This window comes from Monopterus albus, unplaced genomic scaffold (genome assembly GCF_001952655.1).
Source record: "Monopterus albus unplaced genomic scaffold, M_albus_1.0 scaffold15.1, whole genome shotgun sequence".
NCBI classification, from domain to species: domain Eukaryota; kingdom Metazoa; phylum Chordata; class Actinopteri; order Synbranchiformes; family Synbranchidae; genus Monopterus; species Monopterus albus.
In genome coordinates, this window is record NW_018127895.1 from 2,105,761 (window position 1) to 2,125,963 (window position 20,203).

Here is a 20,203-nt window from a genome sequence, read left to right on the forward strand (position 1 = left end):
TTTCCCCTGCAAATCTCCACCCTTTGCTCTCAACAGTAAATGGTGTCTCAAACAGCCCGATCTCAACGTCTAAATCCACCAAGTCCTCCACTCCGTCTCCTACCAGCCCTCGAGCCAACCCCAGGTTTAAGGTGAGCCAACTTGTCACAAGCATATCACATACTTTAGACGTTATACACACACAACAGACAGCTGCACTCAGACATATTATCTAGTGTGTACAGTATGTTATATGGTTCAAGTTGATACAGTTGGTATTGTATGTACAGTACTGTGCAGAAGTCTTAGGTCGCCCTTACATGTGTTTTAAGCAAGGTTATGACAACTACATACATTATTTATCAGAATACAACTAGAAAATATAGGAAATATGTGCACGGTATACCTACTTAATGATGCAGTAACTCAATGTCAAGTCTTCACATCACTGACTGACAGCCTGTGTAACCTACAGTCCGTGCTGCAGCTCTGTGGTGTATTTTGGTGGAGATACTAACCTGATTTATTGATGGAGTCTTCAATAATCTGCATGTCAGTCCCAGACTACAGCGTTCCTAACTGCTCCAGCCAGCTGGCAGAGCAGAGAGCCACCGTTCCTCTCTAAGCCCAGTCAGACTTATACAGCCACATTCATTTGGCAGGATATTAGATTTTTATAAGTAAAGAGTGTTTTTGAAAACCTACGAGGACACACAGATGTTAATGACATAGTTGCTCAGTGTCTCTTTCATTCACCCCAACTAACACAGTTTTATAGAAGTGGTTAAACTAAGGCAAATAAAGAAGGTATTTATCAGAGGAAAAAGCTGTTTTTATGCATCCAGTTGTACAGGAGACCCCAGAAATGACCCTCTTAAACTTTTCATTCACTTGGAGCTTTTACTTTTTATGTGTAGTGATAATACACAGATATGGAGGACGTCTGTTCCAGTAGCTCTGATTTCACCTCAGCCTGTTTTATACCTTGTTCAGTATTAAGAATAAAAACAATGTTGTGCCTTTTCAAATTACAAGTGAATTTTTTTATTTATATAGATAAGCAATAATTGAGCATTAAAATTGCGTAGCTTGATAAATATGTTGCGAGTTCATTTACCTTTTTGTCATTTGAAAGACTTTCATGCAGCAAAATAACCTTAGTGACCCATGAATATGACACCAACAATACAAAACCAGTTGGGCTTTATCCATGTGGGTGCTTTTAAATCTTTGACCCAACAATACAAAACCAGCTGGGTTTTATCCATGTGGGTGCTTTTAAATCTTAAGGTTGCTATGGTGACTTGCCAACTCGGTGTTTTAAGCTAGACATTCATTTCTATTTCTGTTTCTTTTTGCATCTTGCAGATCCATCCGTCACATCACACCTCCTCCCCAAATGTAAATGGCTTGTTGAACAACCACCAAGAGCAAAGCAATCAGCTGAGTCCAGAGGGTGAGTCCACTTTCCTCTCTGCTCCTCTCACGTCCTCTCTTCCAGTTTTCTGGCTGAGTCATTCACTTAATTCTCCAACAGACCCAACACTATTGAATGAACTTATTCCACTGGCGCACATTACAGATTTTGCTTATCCAACAGAAATGGCAAAACCTAAGTGTAAAATATCCCACTGCTGTGTGAGCAGATACTTAACTAAACAGAACTGCCTGAGTTTCTGCCCATGCGTCCTAGTCTTCAGTGAACAGCAGAGCTCGTCTGTTGCCTGTTCTAACCTTCATCTCCCCTTAGCAGTTAATGGCAACCGCTACCTGCCTGCCTCCGCCATTCTGGAAAAATACAAAGTTGGGAAGGTCATCGGAGACGGGAACTTCGCTGTGGTCAAAGAGTGTGTGGAGAAGTAGGTGAAACACAATTGATCAGAGTGGAAATGTTTAATGCGCTGTTGGCAGCTGTCTGTAGTGATAGCACACCAGTGTGTGTTGTTGCTGCGTCCATTAGAGTGTTTAAGTCCTGATGACTGGCGTTTTGGAGTCAGAAATATCCCATGTATTAAAGTGGGCGGTGAATTCACTTCATTAGCTTTTCAATCACACTGCCCAGGCAGACAGAGGAGGTGGTGCCTACTTGCCACAGTTAGCTGCAGTGATGTAGAAGTGTTCTCCAGGCTGCGTCTGCATAATGTGGCATCACTGTGAGCTGTGGCTACAGCGGTACCAGAGCTCTAGGCAGTGATGCTGGGTGGGGTAAGAGGTGAAACAAACTTGAAGCTTTCATCTAGAGATGGTAGTGAAACACTGTTATTCACCCTGGTGTTAAGTCACTCAAATACTTTTCATATTCTGGTTGAGCCTGCCTGTGTCTGCACTTCATGTCTGTGTGTTGTTTACGTACTGTAGCCTGTACAGCTAACATGGACCAATCAGCCATAATATGACCACCTGCCTAATACTGTGTACACAGGAATCAATGCAGCAGTTTGCTCCCATGGTCCTGCTGTCAGGAAGAGTGTGAATGTGTCGACCGTTCAGTGAAAGACTTGTGGAAAGTAGTGAAAACTGTGGTCATGAGGACAAGTTAGATCAGTGTGATATCACCACTATAGCTGCTAAATGATTCTCTTCATAGAAATTTTAAGGTTTCATCCTCAGTAGATCAACCTCATCATGAGTGAGCCTTGAGTGTCCATGTCGCCGGTTCACTGTCCTTCTTTAGACACTATTGGTAGGTACTAACCACTGCAAACTGGGAGATGCTCTCTCCCAGTCTTCAGCCATCACAGTTTAGCCTTTGTCAAAAGCTGCTTAGATCCTTACGGCTGCCTATTTCTCCTGTTTCCAACACATCAACTTCAAAGACTGAATGTTCGCTTGGTGCCGAGTATACCCCATACACTGACAGGTGCCACTGTAACTAGATAATCAGTGATCTCCACTTCACCTGTCAGTGGTCATAATGTTATGGCTGATTGGTGTGTGTGCTCCCAGTGACTGACTGGCGGTGCTCTGCACACTGTCACTGTCTCTAGTGAGTGCTCAGACATTGTTGTAGCGTCACTCATGTTTTTATGGCTAGCCCTAATTGCATTGTTTCTGTTCAGGTCCACAGGAAAAGAATTTGCACTGAAGATCATTGACAAGGCCAAGTGCAGCGGAAAGGTTTTGCTCTGTCTTTGTTTCTCAGCATCTCCTTCTCCCATTTCCTCTCTTTGCATTTCTTACCTTCAGACTTGTACACACACATGTTAATGTTCCACTGTGTATGATTAACATCCATACACAGCACAGTGTTGCCTGTGTGTCTCTGATCCTCTCATCCCTAATGATTAGATTGTCTTATTCAACACTTCACTCAAAGCATGTTCACACTTTGACATGCAGACAGTGACCCTCTGAATCACACACACACACACACACACTTGACACCAATTCACATTCAGTCAACCATACAGCCTCTTTTTATTGTGTGGATGCTGAGGTAAGGTGGGAGGGAAGATGGAGAAGAGGTAAGGGCAAAACCCTACCTCCACACCTCTTCTCTACCTTACCTCCCACGATCCATCATGCCTTGACAGAATCTAACCCCGACCTGCCGTACCACAGTCAGTGGTATCTGTCAGATGTCAGTAAAAATGATTTTTAAAACTTTAAGCCATTTAATTTCTACCTTTGGAATTAAGCCTTCCACTGTTTTAGGAATGCTCTCACCTTCTTCAGATAATGAAGTTAAATTCCCAACTTCAGTTTTTCATTTCATCTTCCATAATTATTCAGCATTGCACCGCAGCCTTCAGCTGTTTCAGCAGTGGATTTCAGCATTTTCAGGGCAATCAGCATCCACATGCATTTTCTTCAGGAAATGCATTTGTCTAGTTAACAAACACTTGTTGTAAAGGCTGTGTACTGGAGCACAAGAACTTGTAAAGGCTGTGTACTGGAGCACAAGGTAACTTATTCACTTGGATCATCTGCATGGGTGTGTGTTTCCAGGAGCACCTCATCGAGAATGAGGTGGCAGTGCTGCGGAAGGTGAAGCACCCCAACATCGTCATGTTGGTCGAGGAGGTGGACACTTCCTCTGAACTGTACCTAGTTATGGAGCTTGTCAAGGTACTGTAGGAGCTAACAGAGCCAGCGTCAGTGCAGAAATATTTCTGTGGGTGGTATAACGAGTGTTGATCTTTTCACAGGGAGGGGATTTATTTGATGCCATCACCTCCTCTGCCAAATACACAGAGAGAGACGCCAGCATCATGGTCTACAACCTTGCTGGAGCCCTGAAGTACCTGCACAGGATGAACATTGTCCACAGAGACATTAAACCAGAGAACCTGCTGGTAGGCTCAGCACACCGACACAACATTTTCGCTACATACAGCATGTAGCTACACAAGTGGCCTTGATTTAGGCATGTTTTCTGTTTAGGTATTTGAGAATGCAGATGGCACCAAGTCACTGAAGCTTGGGGATTTCGGTCTGGCCACAGTGGTGGAAGGACCTTTGTATACTGTCTGTGGAACTCCTACATATGTGGCTCCAGAAATCATAGCTGAGTCTGGGTAAGCCAGATGTTTGGGGCTTTGTTTTTAGGGAAGGTGCTCATGATAAAGAAACTGATCAGTCACTTGGTTTAAATGGAAACATCTGTTCTACACACAACAAAGGATTAGAAATGTAGGCCTGTGGTATGGATATATTGTAATCAGCTGGATACAGAATAAAAAGGTATTTTGTGTATTGGCATCCTGAATAACACAAACCATATAGCTGTGTTGGCATAAATGCTTATAGTGGTACTTTTATTTCCACATCATTATTGTGCACAGAAAATCTGGTCTTTGCAACAACTTTATTTAGTAATAAATCCCTCTCTGGCCTTTGTTTCCATGTCTCTCTTGTTTTCCCACAGTTATGGTCTGAAGGTGGATATCTGGGCTGCAGGTGTCATCACCTACATCCTTCTGTGTGGCTTCCCTCCATTTAGAAGGTACTCCTTTTGAGGTTATTTCATTCAATTGTCTCACAGTTACACTGGCTGACACAGTGTCAACATTATTTACACATGCAGTACCAAACCATTGGAGGCTTTCAGTTTTGAACAATAAATACAACGGCGTCAGCAGTGGAACATATTGAGGAGTTAAAACGCGTTATTTGGGAACTTGTTTTTCCTGCCTGTCAGTTACCACATTAATGCTGTTATGCTGTAGCACTTCATGGTTAATTAAAAGTGCAGTTAGGCAGGTTTTTTTTATATTGTAGATTATGCTATGTGTATTGAGCCATGCATTACAAATTTTTGCTCAGTGAATGTCTGTGTGTGTCTTTCCATGAAGTGACAATAACCGGCAAGAGGATGTATTTGATCAGATCCTTGTGGGGCGCCTGGACTTTCCCCGTCCTTACTGGGACAACATCACAGACTCAGCCAAGGTTGGACACGCACACAAAACATGTTCATTTATATGACTTTCAGTACTGATAGAGGATTACAGTAACCGTTTAGCTTTAAGTAAATGCAGTGGCACTAAAAAGTGTGAAATACAATACGTCTCCAAATTGTAGTTTAAACACACACACGTGAACCCATATGGTCCACACTCCGTTAATAACTACTGTCTGCTGAAAGACAGAAACCCCTCCAACCCATTAAATGAATGTCATGTATCAAGGTGACAGCCCACACTCAGCATGCAAAACCAAACTGCTAATTAAACCCACTGATGTTCCAGTGGCCTGTCACTGTAGGAAAGAGCACAGTTGGACACCGCAGCGTGAAGTAACCTGCAGGTGTGAGACTGAGCAGGTGTAAATTTATCAGAATCCAAAATTCCCCTCGGGGATGAATAAAGTTATCTTATCCAGACACCACATGTATTTACATGTCAAAGCATGTATATCAACTCTGTAGTCTACACTCGGCCAGTGTCATGATATACATGTCGAAGCATGTATATCAACTCTGTAGTCTACCGCTTGCAGTACCCTCAGTAACACGAGCAATGTATTTGCAGTGCTGGGCAGTGTGACAAACTCCTATCACAATATTAAAACCAATATTCTTTAGTACAGATGTGAATCACAAGATACCAGGTGTATGGAAAGATCACATGATGTACATAATGCTGCTCTAATTAATATATTTATGTCAACAATGGACTACTATCACTCTCTATGGCAGACAGTTAGGAAATAGCTCCTAAATGTGTTGGAGCGTGTTTAAAGCCAGATATTTCTGTTTTTGAGGAGCTAAACGGTTAGAGTGAATATTACTTTGATCAGGTGGACACAAGCCAAACTCCAAATGTATGATATACCTCTGTCATCAAATCGTTCCCCATTTACTCTGTGTATTTTAAATTTAACCTTATGCTCTACATAATGACCCCAAAACCCCCATGATAGTATGAAAAAGTACCGTCCATGGCTTATGCACTGCTACCAGTCCCATCACATTTTAAAAATGTGAAACTATAAATGCAGTTAACTGCACTTGCAAAGCAACAGTTTCACTAATGTCTTACGTCTTAACTAATGCTCATTGTAGATGTAGTTGGTGAAACAGGGTGTTTGTGTTGTCAAAGTGAGGTAGTGTTGAGATGACTGAGCGACTCCGTGGATGTGTAGTTCAGATGACGTTGACCTAAACCACTGTGTGTTTGGCTTTAGGAGCTGATTAGAAAGATGCTGCAGGTCAACGCCGAGGCTCGATACACAGCACAAGACGTCCTGTCACACCCATGGGTCATGGTAGTTTATAACACTGTGTTTGTGTATTTGCGTACTGTATGTGTGAGCGTGGTGAAACTAGTGGAAAGACATTTTATGTCTGTGTGTGTGTGTGTGTGTAAGCAGGAGGATGTAGTTGTGGAGAACTGTACTGTATGTGTCAGCGTGGCAAAACTTGTGGAAAGACATTTTATGTGTGTGTGTGTGTGTGTGTGTGTGTAAGCAGGAGGATGTAGTTGTGGAGAACAACATGAAGGTGGAGGTGACAGGTAAACTGAAGACACACTTTAACACTGCGCCAAAGCACACCACCACCACAGCCGGTGTGTCCATCATCATGGTAAGCAGCTGAACATAAAAACAATGTTATTTTGATTCTTGAGTTACTGCAGTACTTTTTACATAGTAAGTCTATGACGGAAGTCATTAACTTTCATTGACCTCGTAAATCTCTAATGTGGACATGGCTTCAGTAGTCACAAACAAGGTGCCTGCAGCGACTTGCACATGTATGCTTTTTTCCAAACATTTACAGCCTGACGCTGAATGTTTGACCCAAATACAGAAGACAGAACCTCTTCTAATTCACTTTATAGGAATCTTATGGTTACTCAGTAGCTGTAAACATATTGGACCAGATTTCTGATGGAATGATAAAGATTCTAAGACTAGACAGTGAAGTCAGTCCTGCAGTAGTCACATCCTCCCACCCCGCCCGTTTCAAGCCTCATTTGCACCATTTCCTGTTGTAGTTTGACTCCATGCACTCCTCATCTCATCAGGTCACACCACCCATCAGCCTCACGCACTCTCCTCAGTCTGTCTGTCTGACCTGAGAGCAGGATGGGGGGGAAGGGGAGGTTTCCCAGTCTCAAGAGCAGAGCCTTATTTATTGTAAATTTTATTTGACAGTTTGAGGTGTAAACGTGGGGCCTCGCCTCGAGCCTTCCTCCTTTCCATCCACTTCCTCCTCCTCACCCCTCCCTCACACCCGGCACAGGACCATAGGGGACGCCTGGAGCTGTAAGCCCGGTATATACCTTCCCACCACCACCCTCCTTTCTTCCTTTCTAGCCTGCGCCCTTCCCTCCGCCTTCATCCCTCCATCCATAACTCCCACCCCCGCTCTCTCGTCCTCCCTTTCCTTCCTTCCTGTTTCTTACTCAGGCCCCCTGCCCTTCTTCCTGTTACCCAGCTGCAGTAACTGCTCTCAATAACTGACGTGGCGGTTGCTATCACTGTCCCAACATGCTCCCTGTCCTGGATTTTCCGCTTTGATTCTTTTCACACACCTGCTTCTGCTGTTACATTGCATTTCATTTCAAAGTTTTTTTTGGGGGGGGATGTGAAAATAATTGTTTTGAAAGATGTCTTTGTTTAATCACAGTGTCGCTGAAGTTATGTAGCATGTTTACTGTGCTAATGTGAACTAATGCAAGAGCAGTTTAATTTGCCTCCCTCTTTGCCATTGTTCGTTGTTTGTTAGCCATCTCAGTAGCTCCTTAAAAGCACTGTTCTGCAGTTTCACAAATCTATAATTGGCACATCACCATTTCAAATTAGTGGTACTCTGCTGCCACCATGTGGAGAAGATTAAGAACTGCGCCGGCACCAGTCTAGTTCCAATTCACAGAGAGGGATGCAAACTAATGTGGCTCTTTTGGCTTGGATACAGAATTCCCCTGTACATTTTAGAGGATAAAGCTGGCGTTATTCTTTTTTTTATTGTCAACAAATCCCATAGGAAGACAAAGCGTTTTTGGCCCTCCAGCGCTGTGTGCTGTCATATGACTTAGCCCTGTCTCACAATTGAGATAAATCCAGATGATGATGTGGTACAGTACTAATCTGTAATGTGCTTTAATAGTGTTTGGACAGCAGTGGAGTTCTATGACAAGAATAATAAGCTATCAGACATTTGCTAAACAGACAAGAGTTCAGTCTTTTCATGGGATTCGTTGATAACAGAATAACACCAGCCTCATCCTCGAAAGCTAGTACAATGAAAAACACATTTAATTGTATCTTAGCACTGCATTTGATTCACAGCTGTGTAAATGCAGCTAAGAGCTCACTGACACGTCTCTGCCTGAATCAGTCACTTATAGAAAGTCTTACAGTTTGTTCCACCTCAGTTTTGTCAAATGTAAAAACTTTTTTTTGGAATACATTATAGTAATTTGTAAAAACAAGATTAACACTGAGTTGGAACAAAAACTGCCCATTTGCCAACATGTTCGTTGTGCTGAATTTATTTTGTGAAGCTGTAAGACTAGTCTTTGTCCCTTTTTGCTTCCCCCTGCTCCCTGAATTACATTCTTCCGACTTAGCTCCAATGGTATGTACTAGTCCCTAATGCTACGCCTTGTCTGTTCTGCTGGTGAGAAGTTGGACAAGGGTAAATGAGGAATGTTGCATGTAAGAACACACTATTGGTGGAGTTTTTCCTCCCCGCTGTCGCCAAGTGCTTGCTAAAAGGGTGATTTGTTGGGTTTTCCTCTAAATAGTAATGTCTAGACCTTACTTTGTAAAGTGTCCTGAGATGACTCTTGCTGTGACACTATACAAATAAAATTTGAATTTTTTTTAACTATTCATTTCAATTCAATTTTATTTGCATAGTGTCACAGCAAGAGTCATCTCAGGACACTTTACAAACTTGTAGGTCTGGATATTGTAGAGGAAAACCCAACAAATCCTCTTGGGCAAGTATTTGGCGACAGCGGGAAGGAAAAACTCCATTTATAGGAAGAAAGGTGGGCGGCCTTTTGTTTCAAACACTATTGGCCTAACTAAGGACAAAATCTGTTGAATGAAAAAGTTTCTCTTCTCATTTGCCCTTTTTCTCTGCACACACACACTAGTGCTTAATGATCTGGTTTGCTTTCTCAACATACTCTTTACTTAATCATCTTATTAATGTCCATTCCAGTAGGTTGTTTCATATACTGTAAATCAAGGGTGTACTGTAACACAAGAGGGTCAGTTGCTAATAATTAAAGAGTCCAGCTAGTCATTCACTGGAGAACTTGAGGCTAAATTAGCGGTTTTCTGTCTTCGGTGTATCTCTTTCTGTTATTATTGGTCTAATCTGAACCTAAATCGTACATAAGTATCCAGCTGATGATCTGACTGACTGTTTTGCCAGAACACAGCTCTCGATAAGGAGATCCTCCAGCTCACCACCCACTGTTATCCAGGCTCCCAGACAGTGTCATGTTCAGGTTCACCAGCTGGCAAGAAAGGCCCATCTACCCTCCCAGTCAAGCCAGCCTTGCCAGCAAAGTCGGGACCAGTTTCTCCAACCAAACAGGCACCAATACTTGCCAAACTGGTGTCACCAATTAGAACTGTGCCTCCTGAGGCTCCCAAGACCATAGAGACTGCTGTGCCTGATGCTGCGTCCACCTGCGATCCTCTGTGCTCTCACTCCCCAAATGAAAACAACCCATTAACTGCTGAGCCTCATCTCCCTCCCTCTGCTCCTGTAAGTTTGCTTCAGTCCTCCCCTTCACCCTCCACTGAAACGTTCCCCATCACCTTTTTACCGGTTTCGTCCTGTCCTGCACCTACGTCACCCTCTGCTTCTCCCTGCTTACCTCTAGAAACTCCCTCACCCTCTGCCCCTCCTGCTCTTTTCACCTGCTTACCTACTTCTACACCCGCCTCCTGTCCTTCCCCACCATCTCCCATCAAACCAGCTGCTCCCTCCTCTCCAACCAAAGAAGCATCCCCTTCCCCAGTTTCCCCCAATATACCTGTTGTATCTCTCCCTCTCTCTTCCCCAGCCAAACAAGAACCCTCCTCCCCCTCTTCCATCCATCCAACCTTGTTTCCTTCTCCTCCTTCCACACCTCCCAGATCCACAACCCCACCCTCACCTGCAGACCCTGCTTCTCCCCTCTCTGTACCTGCTGAAGAGCTTGTAGAGAAGGTTTAATTGGCTGGTATATTCTGTAGCCACGTTAACTCCCACACTACTCTGCTTTCCCTGCACGTACAGTATCATTAACACGGGAAGAGAAGAGTAAACATCCACCTCGAGTATTTCCAGTAGCTGTAAACTGAGCCAGTGCCTGCTGCGTCCACATTTTCTCGCTGTTGTCCCACGCATTTTTAGAAACGTAGGATGAAGCGTTTCCTTAAAGTTGGTCAATTGTATATATGTTTGTATTTATTGATGGAGGATTTAGAGGAAGGGAATGAATTTAATATCACTGTTCTGAGTGGCTGTCTTTGGAAGTCGTACTGTATCACACTGAATTTTTTTCCTTTATTTATTATGGCTTTTTTGTAAATAGTTATTCATGGCACACAAACATCCCAGTGTGGGATCCATTTGCTTAGAGTGTACAATATTTCATAGAGGTATTTCAGCATGTCAGACATCTGAACTTAGCCTACAGCTACCCGTAGTGCAGCGTTATAACTCACTAAACCAACGCTAAACACCATCAGTGTTTTTTCCTGATAACTGTGGATGTACACCTACAGTACAGTGGGTGGACAAAAAGGTAATGGCTAGGCTGTAACAGAGCAGGGAGGGTTAGGAGGACCTGAAGCTTAACTTATATTTGTCTCCAACTATGCGGAGGCGTCGATGAATAGCTGCTGTATGCAGCAAATCTCAACTATGCGATGTGCGGAGCTGCGTGTCCTGCACACCAACTGGTTGATCTGACTCGTAGCTGCTTGGTAATTTGTCTGCGAGCGGCTACTCACACCTACGAAAACCTCTGAGCAAATTTCTAAATTGGCATTACGTGGCTATACCGCCCACCTGTTCTCAATCTAAATCATTACTTTCTCGCCTAGACAAAATATCAGCACTCAAAATGGCATAATACCAATTCAAGGATGAAAATTATAACAGCTTTGTGCCTGGCTGAAAATTCCTGCCATTTGAAGACAGTAGACATAACCTTAACATTCACACAAGTATAAATGCAACAGCTAGGCACAGAATCAGACGTGTATGTTCCTAAACATGGCAGTGATGCAGAAGTATAAATCTGCCTTATGTGGTTTGCGTTCGATTCTCATGCTTTGGCTTGATTTACAGAAGTCACGCTGAGCGTTAAGGTAGTGAGAGAAGCTATGTCAAAACCTGGACATATCCTACACATCTAGAAACTACTAGAATTTTATTTTTTGGGTGAACCAACCCTTTAACATGACTTAGCAGTGTATCTGCCTTAGTAAATCATTATAAGCCCATTTGATACTGTAGATTATTTTCTAGACCCACTGCCTCACTCCGCTACTGTCTCTGTATTGTTTGGTATGAACTCTGGAGTTGTACATAATGTTGAACCTTAGCTGTCCACCTGTAACTTGGTTTACTTTTGCCGTGTCTGAGCAGTCATGGCCCCTACACTCATAACTGCATTATATGTACAGCAAGCAGAGAAAATACTGTAGATCCAACAGAAATTCAATCAAACTGCAGCTTTGTTTCCCATGAACTGCTTATTGCTACAAAACCAGTTGGACAGATGCACGTTCTGGTTTTAGTCGCTCCTGTTGACAATGCTATACTGTAGGCTGCATAAGACTAGTCAACACTGTTCCTTCAAAATAATGCTTTGGTTTTTGTTTTATCTGTTGGATTGATACTGTCAAGATGCGAGGTTTGTGCTTCACTGCTGGCTAAAAGCCAGCTTCAGTGAAAAACAAAATCCCAAATTGTGCATCCTCAGATTAATTTCTAAGTGATTTGCTCTTGTTTGTACCTGTTTTGAATTCCACAGCATTTATGCCAGCTGGCTAACTCCAGTGGTTCGCCATGCCTCTGTACATCTTCTGGACTCTCAGCTGCATGAATATTCCTTTCCAACTCTCTGCCTTCCTATAAGACAAAACTCTCACAAATGCACAGTCAAGCTGCTCATTGAGCTTCTCTTACGAATATGTAGTTAAAGTAGATTTCTTATGCTTTGTCATAGCAGTTTGTAAAAGGAAATTTGTATCAAAAGAATTTTAAAACGAGTGTCAAACTTTCTTTTGGCATAGAGTGGCTGCTTTTAATGTCTCACTATTTTGAAACAGCATTATAGCAAAAAAAAAAAAAGTGAAAAAAATGCATTAAAGACTAAATCATGGTGTTTGTGGTGACCAGATTCTGGCCACTAGAGGGTGCTGTGCAGTCTTAGTCTAAGTGAGTACTAATGATAATTTGACACCGAGCACAGATGAAGTCATAAAATTTCATTTTATTGTCATAAGTCAGCACACAACACACTTCAAACTGATTGCCAAAAAAAGAAAAAGTATTGGTTGAGAGATCACGGCAGTTCTCAGAGATTCAAACTTTAAAGGAATGTTTCTTTGAAATCAAAGATTCAAGTGGGCATTTATTTTACTAAGGCTCAAAGAATTACTGTCATTGAATCAGATGTTAATCACTCACCGTGTCATTTAGACGGATGAGATGGTGGTGGGGAGACTAGAATTTAACAAGTCCTTCTTTTCATTGCACATCTCACTTTACTGTTTTAGAGACGAGACTCAAAGAGGACTTTGAAGATGCTAAGCTGGCCTGGGCACTAAGTATGATGTGACGTGATTTTTATTTATTACATTCTAATCTTTTAGGCTCATTCTTTCCACCACATACATCAATCAAAATTCCCATTTAAACAAAAATGGATCAACTGTTTTAGCTTATTCAATCATTTAGGAAAGAAGTGTAAAGGAGAAAGGAGCATAATCCTCCTCTACATAAAGCTTTTAACGTCACTGGTGGTGGGAGGTTTTGTGTTTTTGATGGTTACAGTATTAAATGATATAACAAGAGGTCTGGGCTGATGTTTTATATCAATGGTAAGCCACACAGAAATATCGAGAGAATCAAAGCTTTAAATATGGAGGACTATATATATATATGTATATATATAGCTCGATATTTATACTGTGTGCGTGTATATTACCTCTTCATTTATGCTTGTGTGCAATACATTTAGTCAAACATTTCAAAATGGCAAAACGCATGTTACAAATGAGGCATTGCTTAATGTTTAACCCTCATACACACCTCGAGGGGAAAAAAAACACACCAAACGTAGACAAATATTTGGATTTTTAAGTCGAGAAAAGGTCCTCACCAGCTCCCCGTAAATCCCTTTTTCTTTTCCAGAGCACATGAAAATAGACTTACAGCTAAAAATATATTTGTTTTAACCATTCAGTAACATAGCCCCCCCACCCTATGATTCATATGAAAATCTAATCTATAAAATATAGCAATGCCCTTTTTAAAAATAGTTCGATTTACCTACTATAACAGGACATTTTTCCTTCTTTCAATAAGATACAATAGGATATCACAATATAGACAGAGTAGTGCCTTTGATAACGGTTCACACAGTTTGCATCTTTGTCAGTCTCAGCTCAGTACCTGGTCTGGTACTCGTGGTGCCACTTGTTGAAGTCATTGTAGAAGAGCACGATACTTCCAGATGCCATGCCAGTTATGATGCACCTTGAAGACGTTAGGAGGGAACATCATGAATTTCATCTACTCTTTTATTTTTGTTTGGTCAGTAGAATTTAATTGAGGGGCTTGTACCCGAGTGTTACTACTTCATTCAGAGGAAATATCTGCAATATAAATCTGAGGTTTCCTAAAATTAACCATTAGCCACCAAGGAAAGCAATAATAACATAAATGCTGATCGCAAATGAACAAAGGTGCGGTTTACCGTTTATGAATTCAGCTTGAAATAACTATTATTTCAAAAGCTGCTGTAAGCACAGGAACTGTTCTGTACTTCTACTTCAAGAACGCAAAAGATACGTGTGTGCATGTTACCTTTGGTCATGCGACATCGCCATAGAGCGGATTCCTGCGTCACAGCCGGGATAGGTGAACAGCCTTTTGAGGTCGTGGACCTGCCAGACAGATACTACACCCCCGTCTCCACCTGTCAGCAGATACTGGCCATCACGACTCAGAAGCATGGCCTGCCAAAGAGAAACAGAGGAAAAGTACATCTTTTCAATTCCCTTTCTGCAACTGGTACATTCCTTACGGTGTTTAAAGTAATTAATAGGTCTGACTTGGTTATAGAATTCAAAAGGTAAAGCACAGTGTACAGTGGGAAGTGACTGTTACTTCACTGCAGCAAAGAACCACATGCATAAATAGTCTCTGAAACAACTGATGACCTGGGACCAGTTTCTCTTTTATGTCAGAGTAAAGCTCATACTGTCAGGTCATGTGATTCAACAAAACATCCCAGGCCAGTGCCGCAATCCTTATGGGTTTTCTGTACAACAGACCCCGACTTGTAACAAAGATGGCTCCCCACAGGGAGGCTCGAAGATTTACTTGTCTCATCTGCTTTTCCTACAAACTAACAGCTGAATGAGTCCTCGGGGAAGAAGACTTGCACAAATCAAGTCATGTCTCGAGTCCATTATGGACACAGTGCATAGTGGAAACTGAAACAGCCGAGAGCATCAATCAGCAAGTAACTGTAGCTGATGAAAGGACGAGGCACAAAAGCAGCAAATGACATACATTTAGAGCTTTGCTCATTTGTGGTTTGTGGTGACAATGAAGACAAGAGACACTTGAATCATCAGCAGCATGTGTGTTGAATCAAGCTCATATTAAATGGCAAAATGAAACTTCAATTCCAGTTCTGAAGTTGGAGCAAGTAATTTTCAGGAACTTGACTTGGTAAAGAAAACATAAATAACCCTTCAAGAGCAGTACACACTGGACAGGACATAAAAAAAGCACAGACTAAATTAAGCAAGTGTTCAGTCTTAAAAAAAAGAAACAGTGGATTTTCCTACCACACTAAATGAGCTCTGTTTCTCATTCTCATCGAGCAAACATTTAAGATGTGCATGTGAAGGCGCTCACACAGACAGACAGGCACATTACAAAGCAGGCACACAATGACGCACTGGCATGCTGCATGCTGGCGGGAGGCCTCGAGGATCAATCCAGCCTAATTTCCACATAAGATCATCATCCAAGATGGCTGGGAATGGAGCGTGACCGAGTGCAGCGCTGGTCTGATTTGTTCGGTGTGCGTCTGCTGTGTGTGTACAGTAACTGCCTTGTGTATCAACATTCAGAATTAATCTGACAACAATGGTAAGACTATACACTCCATTCAGCCAATCATGATCAATGTACCTGAAGGTAATTACTGTCCAAGCAGGTACATGGGAAAAACTGTGATGCATTATGCCAACCCAAAAATGGCTTTTAGTGGAAAACTGCACGTTTAAGAAGAAGCAGCTTTTTTTTTTTTTATTGTCATTGGGGGGGGGTTCAGTGTCTTGCCCAAGGACACTTCAACATGTGGACTGCAGCCACTGAGATTCAAACCTTCAACCTTCCGGTTGGGAGACGACTGCTCTACCCACCGCACCACTAAAGCAGCAGTGGTTGGATTTTTGGCCATTTAGATGCGCAGGAGAAGCCAGAAACATAACATTGATGTGTTATTGCCTTTATGTTCTGTTCGTTGTTTGCTTCCAAAACCAGCAGACATGACCAACACGAGCATCCCATCCAATCCAATATTCACTCTTAGGAAACTGGTGATGATATCTGGCTCTTTAGCTGCCAGATGTTCAAATATGTCCGGCACTACGTGCTAACTTTGTCCCCCTACTCTTTGATGGTTTTCCAACCTGTTGTTTCTGGTTTGGTACAGTGAGCTGGTAGTTACAGTGGATATACCACAGTTTTTAAGTGAAAACACATGCCTGATGCAACTGGAAACAAAAACGGTAAAGCTCCAGGCCAAGCTGTAAAAGAAAAAACACACACACAAAAAAACCACTGTGGAAATGAGACAAACTACACATTTGGATGACAATTTCTTTGGGGTTTGTCACTACGAGTGACCCTGTTCATGTTACACAGTCATAGTTAATCAATTTATAATCCTATTTAATAGTACAGCTTTAAATTTCATAAATTGATCAAGTGAGCAGTTGTTTCATGGCAAGTTCCTGCTGTTTTGCACAATAACAATAAAAAATTACTACATGAACGGTTACTCAGGTACTGTGTTGGGTTTTTTTTTATGTATTTTGTGCATCTACTAACAGAGTCCATGACCTTACTGAAGCTCAGCAGGAGGCAGGAGAGCTGGCAGACATCTCAGCCTGGCGAGGCAGGAGGCTGCACACAGACATTATAAATCAGCCCCTTTACCACTGGGCGGTCAAACAAGATGGCCGATCGCTCTGTGGGAGCTAAGATGGCTACCCAAGATCAGATGACTAAAAAATGACTCCAGCAGAAATACATGCGCGTTTCATGCCCATATTTCCTACTTTTTTCAGGGAGTGGTAGGTGGACTCTGAGGATGGGGAGGGTAAAAAGTCTAATTTATGGTGCTGTTAATCCCCCAGTTACATGGAGGCAGGCAGTGAAAAAAACGCTGGAATGGTTACACTGCCTGAGTTATACTAGTAGTTAAAAGACTCTAATCCATTCAGTATGGCTCCTGTCACTTGATTCTGCTATTAGACTAAGATGCTGGCTGTTAGCCTGTCATCTAACCCCTGACACCGGACCCTTATAAATTCACGGTGCATACACTCACTCCCTTTCTCAGTCTTACACTACCTTCTAAGTGAATCCTGCAGGCCATGACAAACACTTCTTTATGCTGGAGTCATACTGTGCTGGGGCTCCTAAGGCGACTGATTGATTCTGGTATGTACATGAGTGTACTAAATACTGATGTAGTCTCAGACTGGGAAGGTGGAGCCTAGGTGGAGACTCTCACAGCCTCACTCCAAGATGTTAGGATTTTCCTAATGCCATCTGACACAGTTGGAATTTACAACAGCAGAGCAGAGCTGATGAGGCCGGGAGCGGTCTGCACTGCTCCCAAGTCGCAGTCTCACATCTTCAGAGAAAAAACCCATGAAAAATATCTAACAGCATCATTAGCTTCTCCTCAACACACATAGCATTCGGTAACCTACTAACTAATCACTAGCTGCTTCCCCAGCACACTCAAATGCATTATTTGTTTGTGTGCTCCTGAATAACATGCTCTACAAGTTATATTTGTGTTTGTTATATCATACTTGCGGCAGTGTGTGGGAGCCGGCTGGTTAGAAGCCTGGGCACGAGAGGTTTCTTAATAGGAAACAGGCATATAGCTGTCTGTCAGAGCTAGCTTACATTTCCCAGGCCAAACCGGAAACAACAGGTCAGGAAACCAAAGGCAGTAGTTGCTATCTTGTGTCACTCCAGCCACGAGAGAGGAAATGTGGGAAATGTGGAATGTGTCATCCTGTAGCTAGAGGGTAGTTAATGGTGTTGGTGTCCAGAGCTGACCACTGCTCTGGAATGTTCTCTCCAACTGCTGCCAACGCAATTTCACCTGACAACAGGGCTGTGGATCAAAAGGATCATTTCCCCTGGTGTGTGCATGTGAAATGGAACAATAGACGTAAAGCTGTAGTCGGCCCTGAGGCAGGCAGACTTTACTCACATCTCAAATCATAGGAAAACCTTTAATCAGTAGGAGAGCTGTCTACATTGATGTGGTGCAGACACGCATATGTAAAGGCACTTTCACATGCTCACGCGTGCTCATGCATTTCCTCACCTTTATACTGTCGTCTAGCACCATGTTCCCTAGCAGTTTTCCGTTGACACTGAAGAGACAAAACTGTCCCTTGTCATAGTAGATCATACAGTGTCCTTCACTGGAGGACTGGATGAGGCGGGGCCGTGTGCAGCACTCTGGGCCTTCCAGGGTCCGCAGCAGGTCCCCATTCATTGAATGGATCAGACAAGGACCCTCTGTACACAGGAAGGACAAAATACCAGGAGAAATTAAGTTTACTAATGACTTTTTTTTATTTACAAGTATTTTTGTGCAGTTGTACTACGACACACAATTCCTACAAACGTCTCTTTCTTGAGTTTATTGGACAACTGTCTCAGCCATCTCAATTAATATGATTGTTATCATACAAATATGAAAGAAATTTGGTCTGGACATTGCCACCCTACATATGTGTGTCAAGTTTTAAATGATAACTTTTGACAGAGGTATGTATTTTTTACATTTTGGTCTTTTTTTAAATGCTTGTGATCTTGACCTCTGCCCTTTCTTTTTTTTGTTTTAACCCAAAGTCTAATCACTTCTAGGATTGGTCCCCACCAATGTCTGTACAAAGTATACTGATGATCCAGCCAGCCTTTAGTCTGTAATCCTACTAACCATCACACACACACACACACACACACACACACACACACACACACACACACACCCAAAACCATAACCATAACCTCCTTGGCGAAGGTAACATTCTTACCTTTGCAGCCGCTGATGACAAGACCCAGCTCAGCACACACACTTGCACATGTCACCTCACAGTCATGGCCTGTTAAGATGGCCCGTGGTGTGGTAAACTCTTCTGGCAAAACACAAACAAATCGTTATGCATCACCATAAATGTTTTACCACTTTTGCTCACTAGAGGGAGTGAAATGCAAAATATTAAGCCTTTCTCTAAAGCAGCAGTCGCTGATGGATTTCGAAAAAGGAGGCCTTTCAAAAGGGTAAAAATCATTATGAAAAACCAAGTGAAAACAGACAAAAATGAAAACCAAACAATACCAGCAGTTCATCTCAGAGGCTGTTTCATAGCTGGTTTACAGTACATGGATGCATGTGCTGTAGCTTGTTGCACAAACATTTCCCCCTCATTCACTCTGCCTTTCTAACACTTATCACCCACGGTCTCCCCCTGTTTTTAAAACCTTCTCCTCTTGACTGCTTTCACTGGATCCAGATGTCTCTGCATTAAACAGAGAGAGAAAAGAGCCAGAGGGAGCAGGAGTAAGTTATAGTCCAAGTCAAAGTTTGTGTGATTTTGTTTTGGTTTGAGCCGTCAAGGCAAGCGACAAAACAAAATTGCCTTTTACTTCTCTGTCTGTCAGCACATGTGCACACAGTCACACACAACACACACTTGCAAAGAGTTTGGAGTTTCCTGCATTATTACATGGATGCCAGTATTATTTTTTTTATCTTTTAAATAACTAATGTAGGTGGCTTAGTGGCCGATAGATGCTGTATCCTAAACCTCTGTCCAATTGTAGGTGGTAACAGAGGAACCACGCTGTTCAACAGAGGTGTGTGTGATCGTTTGGTGGCAAGTAGTGAGGCAGCATCCCTGAACTGGAGAGTGGACTTCATCAGCGTTTCATATCTCAGAGAGGAGGTCCCCGTTTTCTTCTACCACAGCTTACGTTCAGCTCAACACAGAACAATGAGACTCACTACATGATTCATTTGTAAATGCCTGATGATATCAACATTCCATAGATACTGTAATTGTGCATCAACCCAAACAGTCTGCAATTAAAATTCATTTCTTACAGTCAATTCCAGTGGCAAGCATTTTGTGGGATATACTTTAACAGCTTTAGGCCTTTTTGAAAAATAAATGTAGCATCTTATGTACTTGGCTAAACTCTTAATGGTGATTCTCTGTTGAATTTAATGACATAAAACTCGACGCGCGTTTACTA

At 42.3% G+C, this 20,203-nt stretch overlaps 2 protein-coding genes across 19 annotated transcripts in view; one reads left to right on the forward strand and one right to left on the reverse strand.

Annotated features, from left to right (window-relative positions):
* The window catches only part of dclk2a (doublecortin-like kinase 2a), a 32,086-nt gene extending 19,350 nt beyond the window's left edge, over positions 1-12,736 (forward strand). For 2 of the 12 annotated variants that reach the window (XM_020591716.1, XM_020591710.1), the window contains exons 6-17: positions 37-131; positions 1,348-1,435; positions 1,730-1,838; positions 3,039-3,096; positions 3,928-4,047; positions 4,128-4,274; positions 4,363-4,496; positions 4,847-4,924; positions 5,274-5,370; positions 6,607-6,687; positions 6,890-7,006; positions 9,815-12,736. In XM_020591716.1, coding sequence (XP_020447372.1) covers positions 37-131; positions 1,348-1,435; positions 1,730-1,838; positions 3,039-3,096; positions 3,928-4,047; positions 4,128-4,274; positions 4,363-4,496; positions 4,847-4,924; positions 5,274-5,370; positions 6,607-6,687; positions 6,890-7,006; positions 9,815-10,606 — 1,916 coding nt within the window. In that variant the 3' untranslated portion in view covers positions 10,607-12,736. Of the gene's footprint in view, positions 1-36; positions 132-1,347; positions 1,436-1,729; positions 1,839-3,038; positions 3,097-3,927; positions 4,048-4,127; positions 4,275-4,362; positions 4,497-4,846; positions 4,925-5,273; positions 5,371-6,606; positions 6,688-6,889; positions 7,007-7,448; positions 8,900-8,996; positions 9,005-9,814 lie in introns of those variants that run through there. The other 10 variants (XM_020591720.1, XM_020591713.1, XR_002274270.1 and 7 more) reach the window with 9 other exon arrangements.
* Positions 12,737-12,771: 35 nt separating this feature from the next.
* lrba (LPS-responsive vesicle trafficking, beach and anchor containing) overlaps positions 12,772-20,203 on the reverse strand; it is a 180,951-nt gene continuing 173,519 nt past the window's right edge. For 3 of the 7 annotated variants that reach the window (XM_020591709.1, XM_020591704.1, XM_020591702.1), the window contains exons 53-56: positions 18,982-19,083; positions 18,264-18,460; positions 14,477-14,628; positions 12,773-14,146 (exon numbers count right to left, since the gene is read on the reverse strand). In XM_020591709.1, coding sequence (XP_020447365.1) covers positions 14,056-14,146; positions 14,477-14,628; positions 18,264-18,460; positions 18,982-19,083 — 542 coding nt within the window. In that variant the 3' untranslated portion in view covers positions 12,773-14,055. Of the gene's footprint in view, positions 14,147-14,476; positions 14,629-18,263; positions 18,461-18,981; positions 19,084-20,203 lie in introns of all 7 variants that reach the window. The other 4 variants (XM_020591706.1, XM_020591705.1, XM_020591708.1 and 1 more) reach the window with 4 other exon arrangements.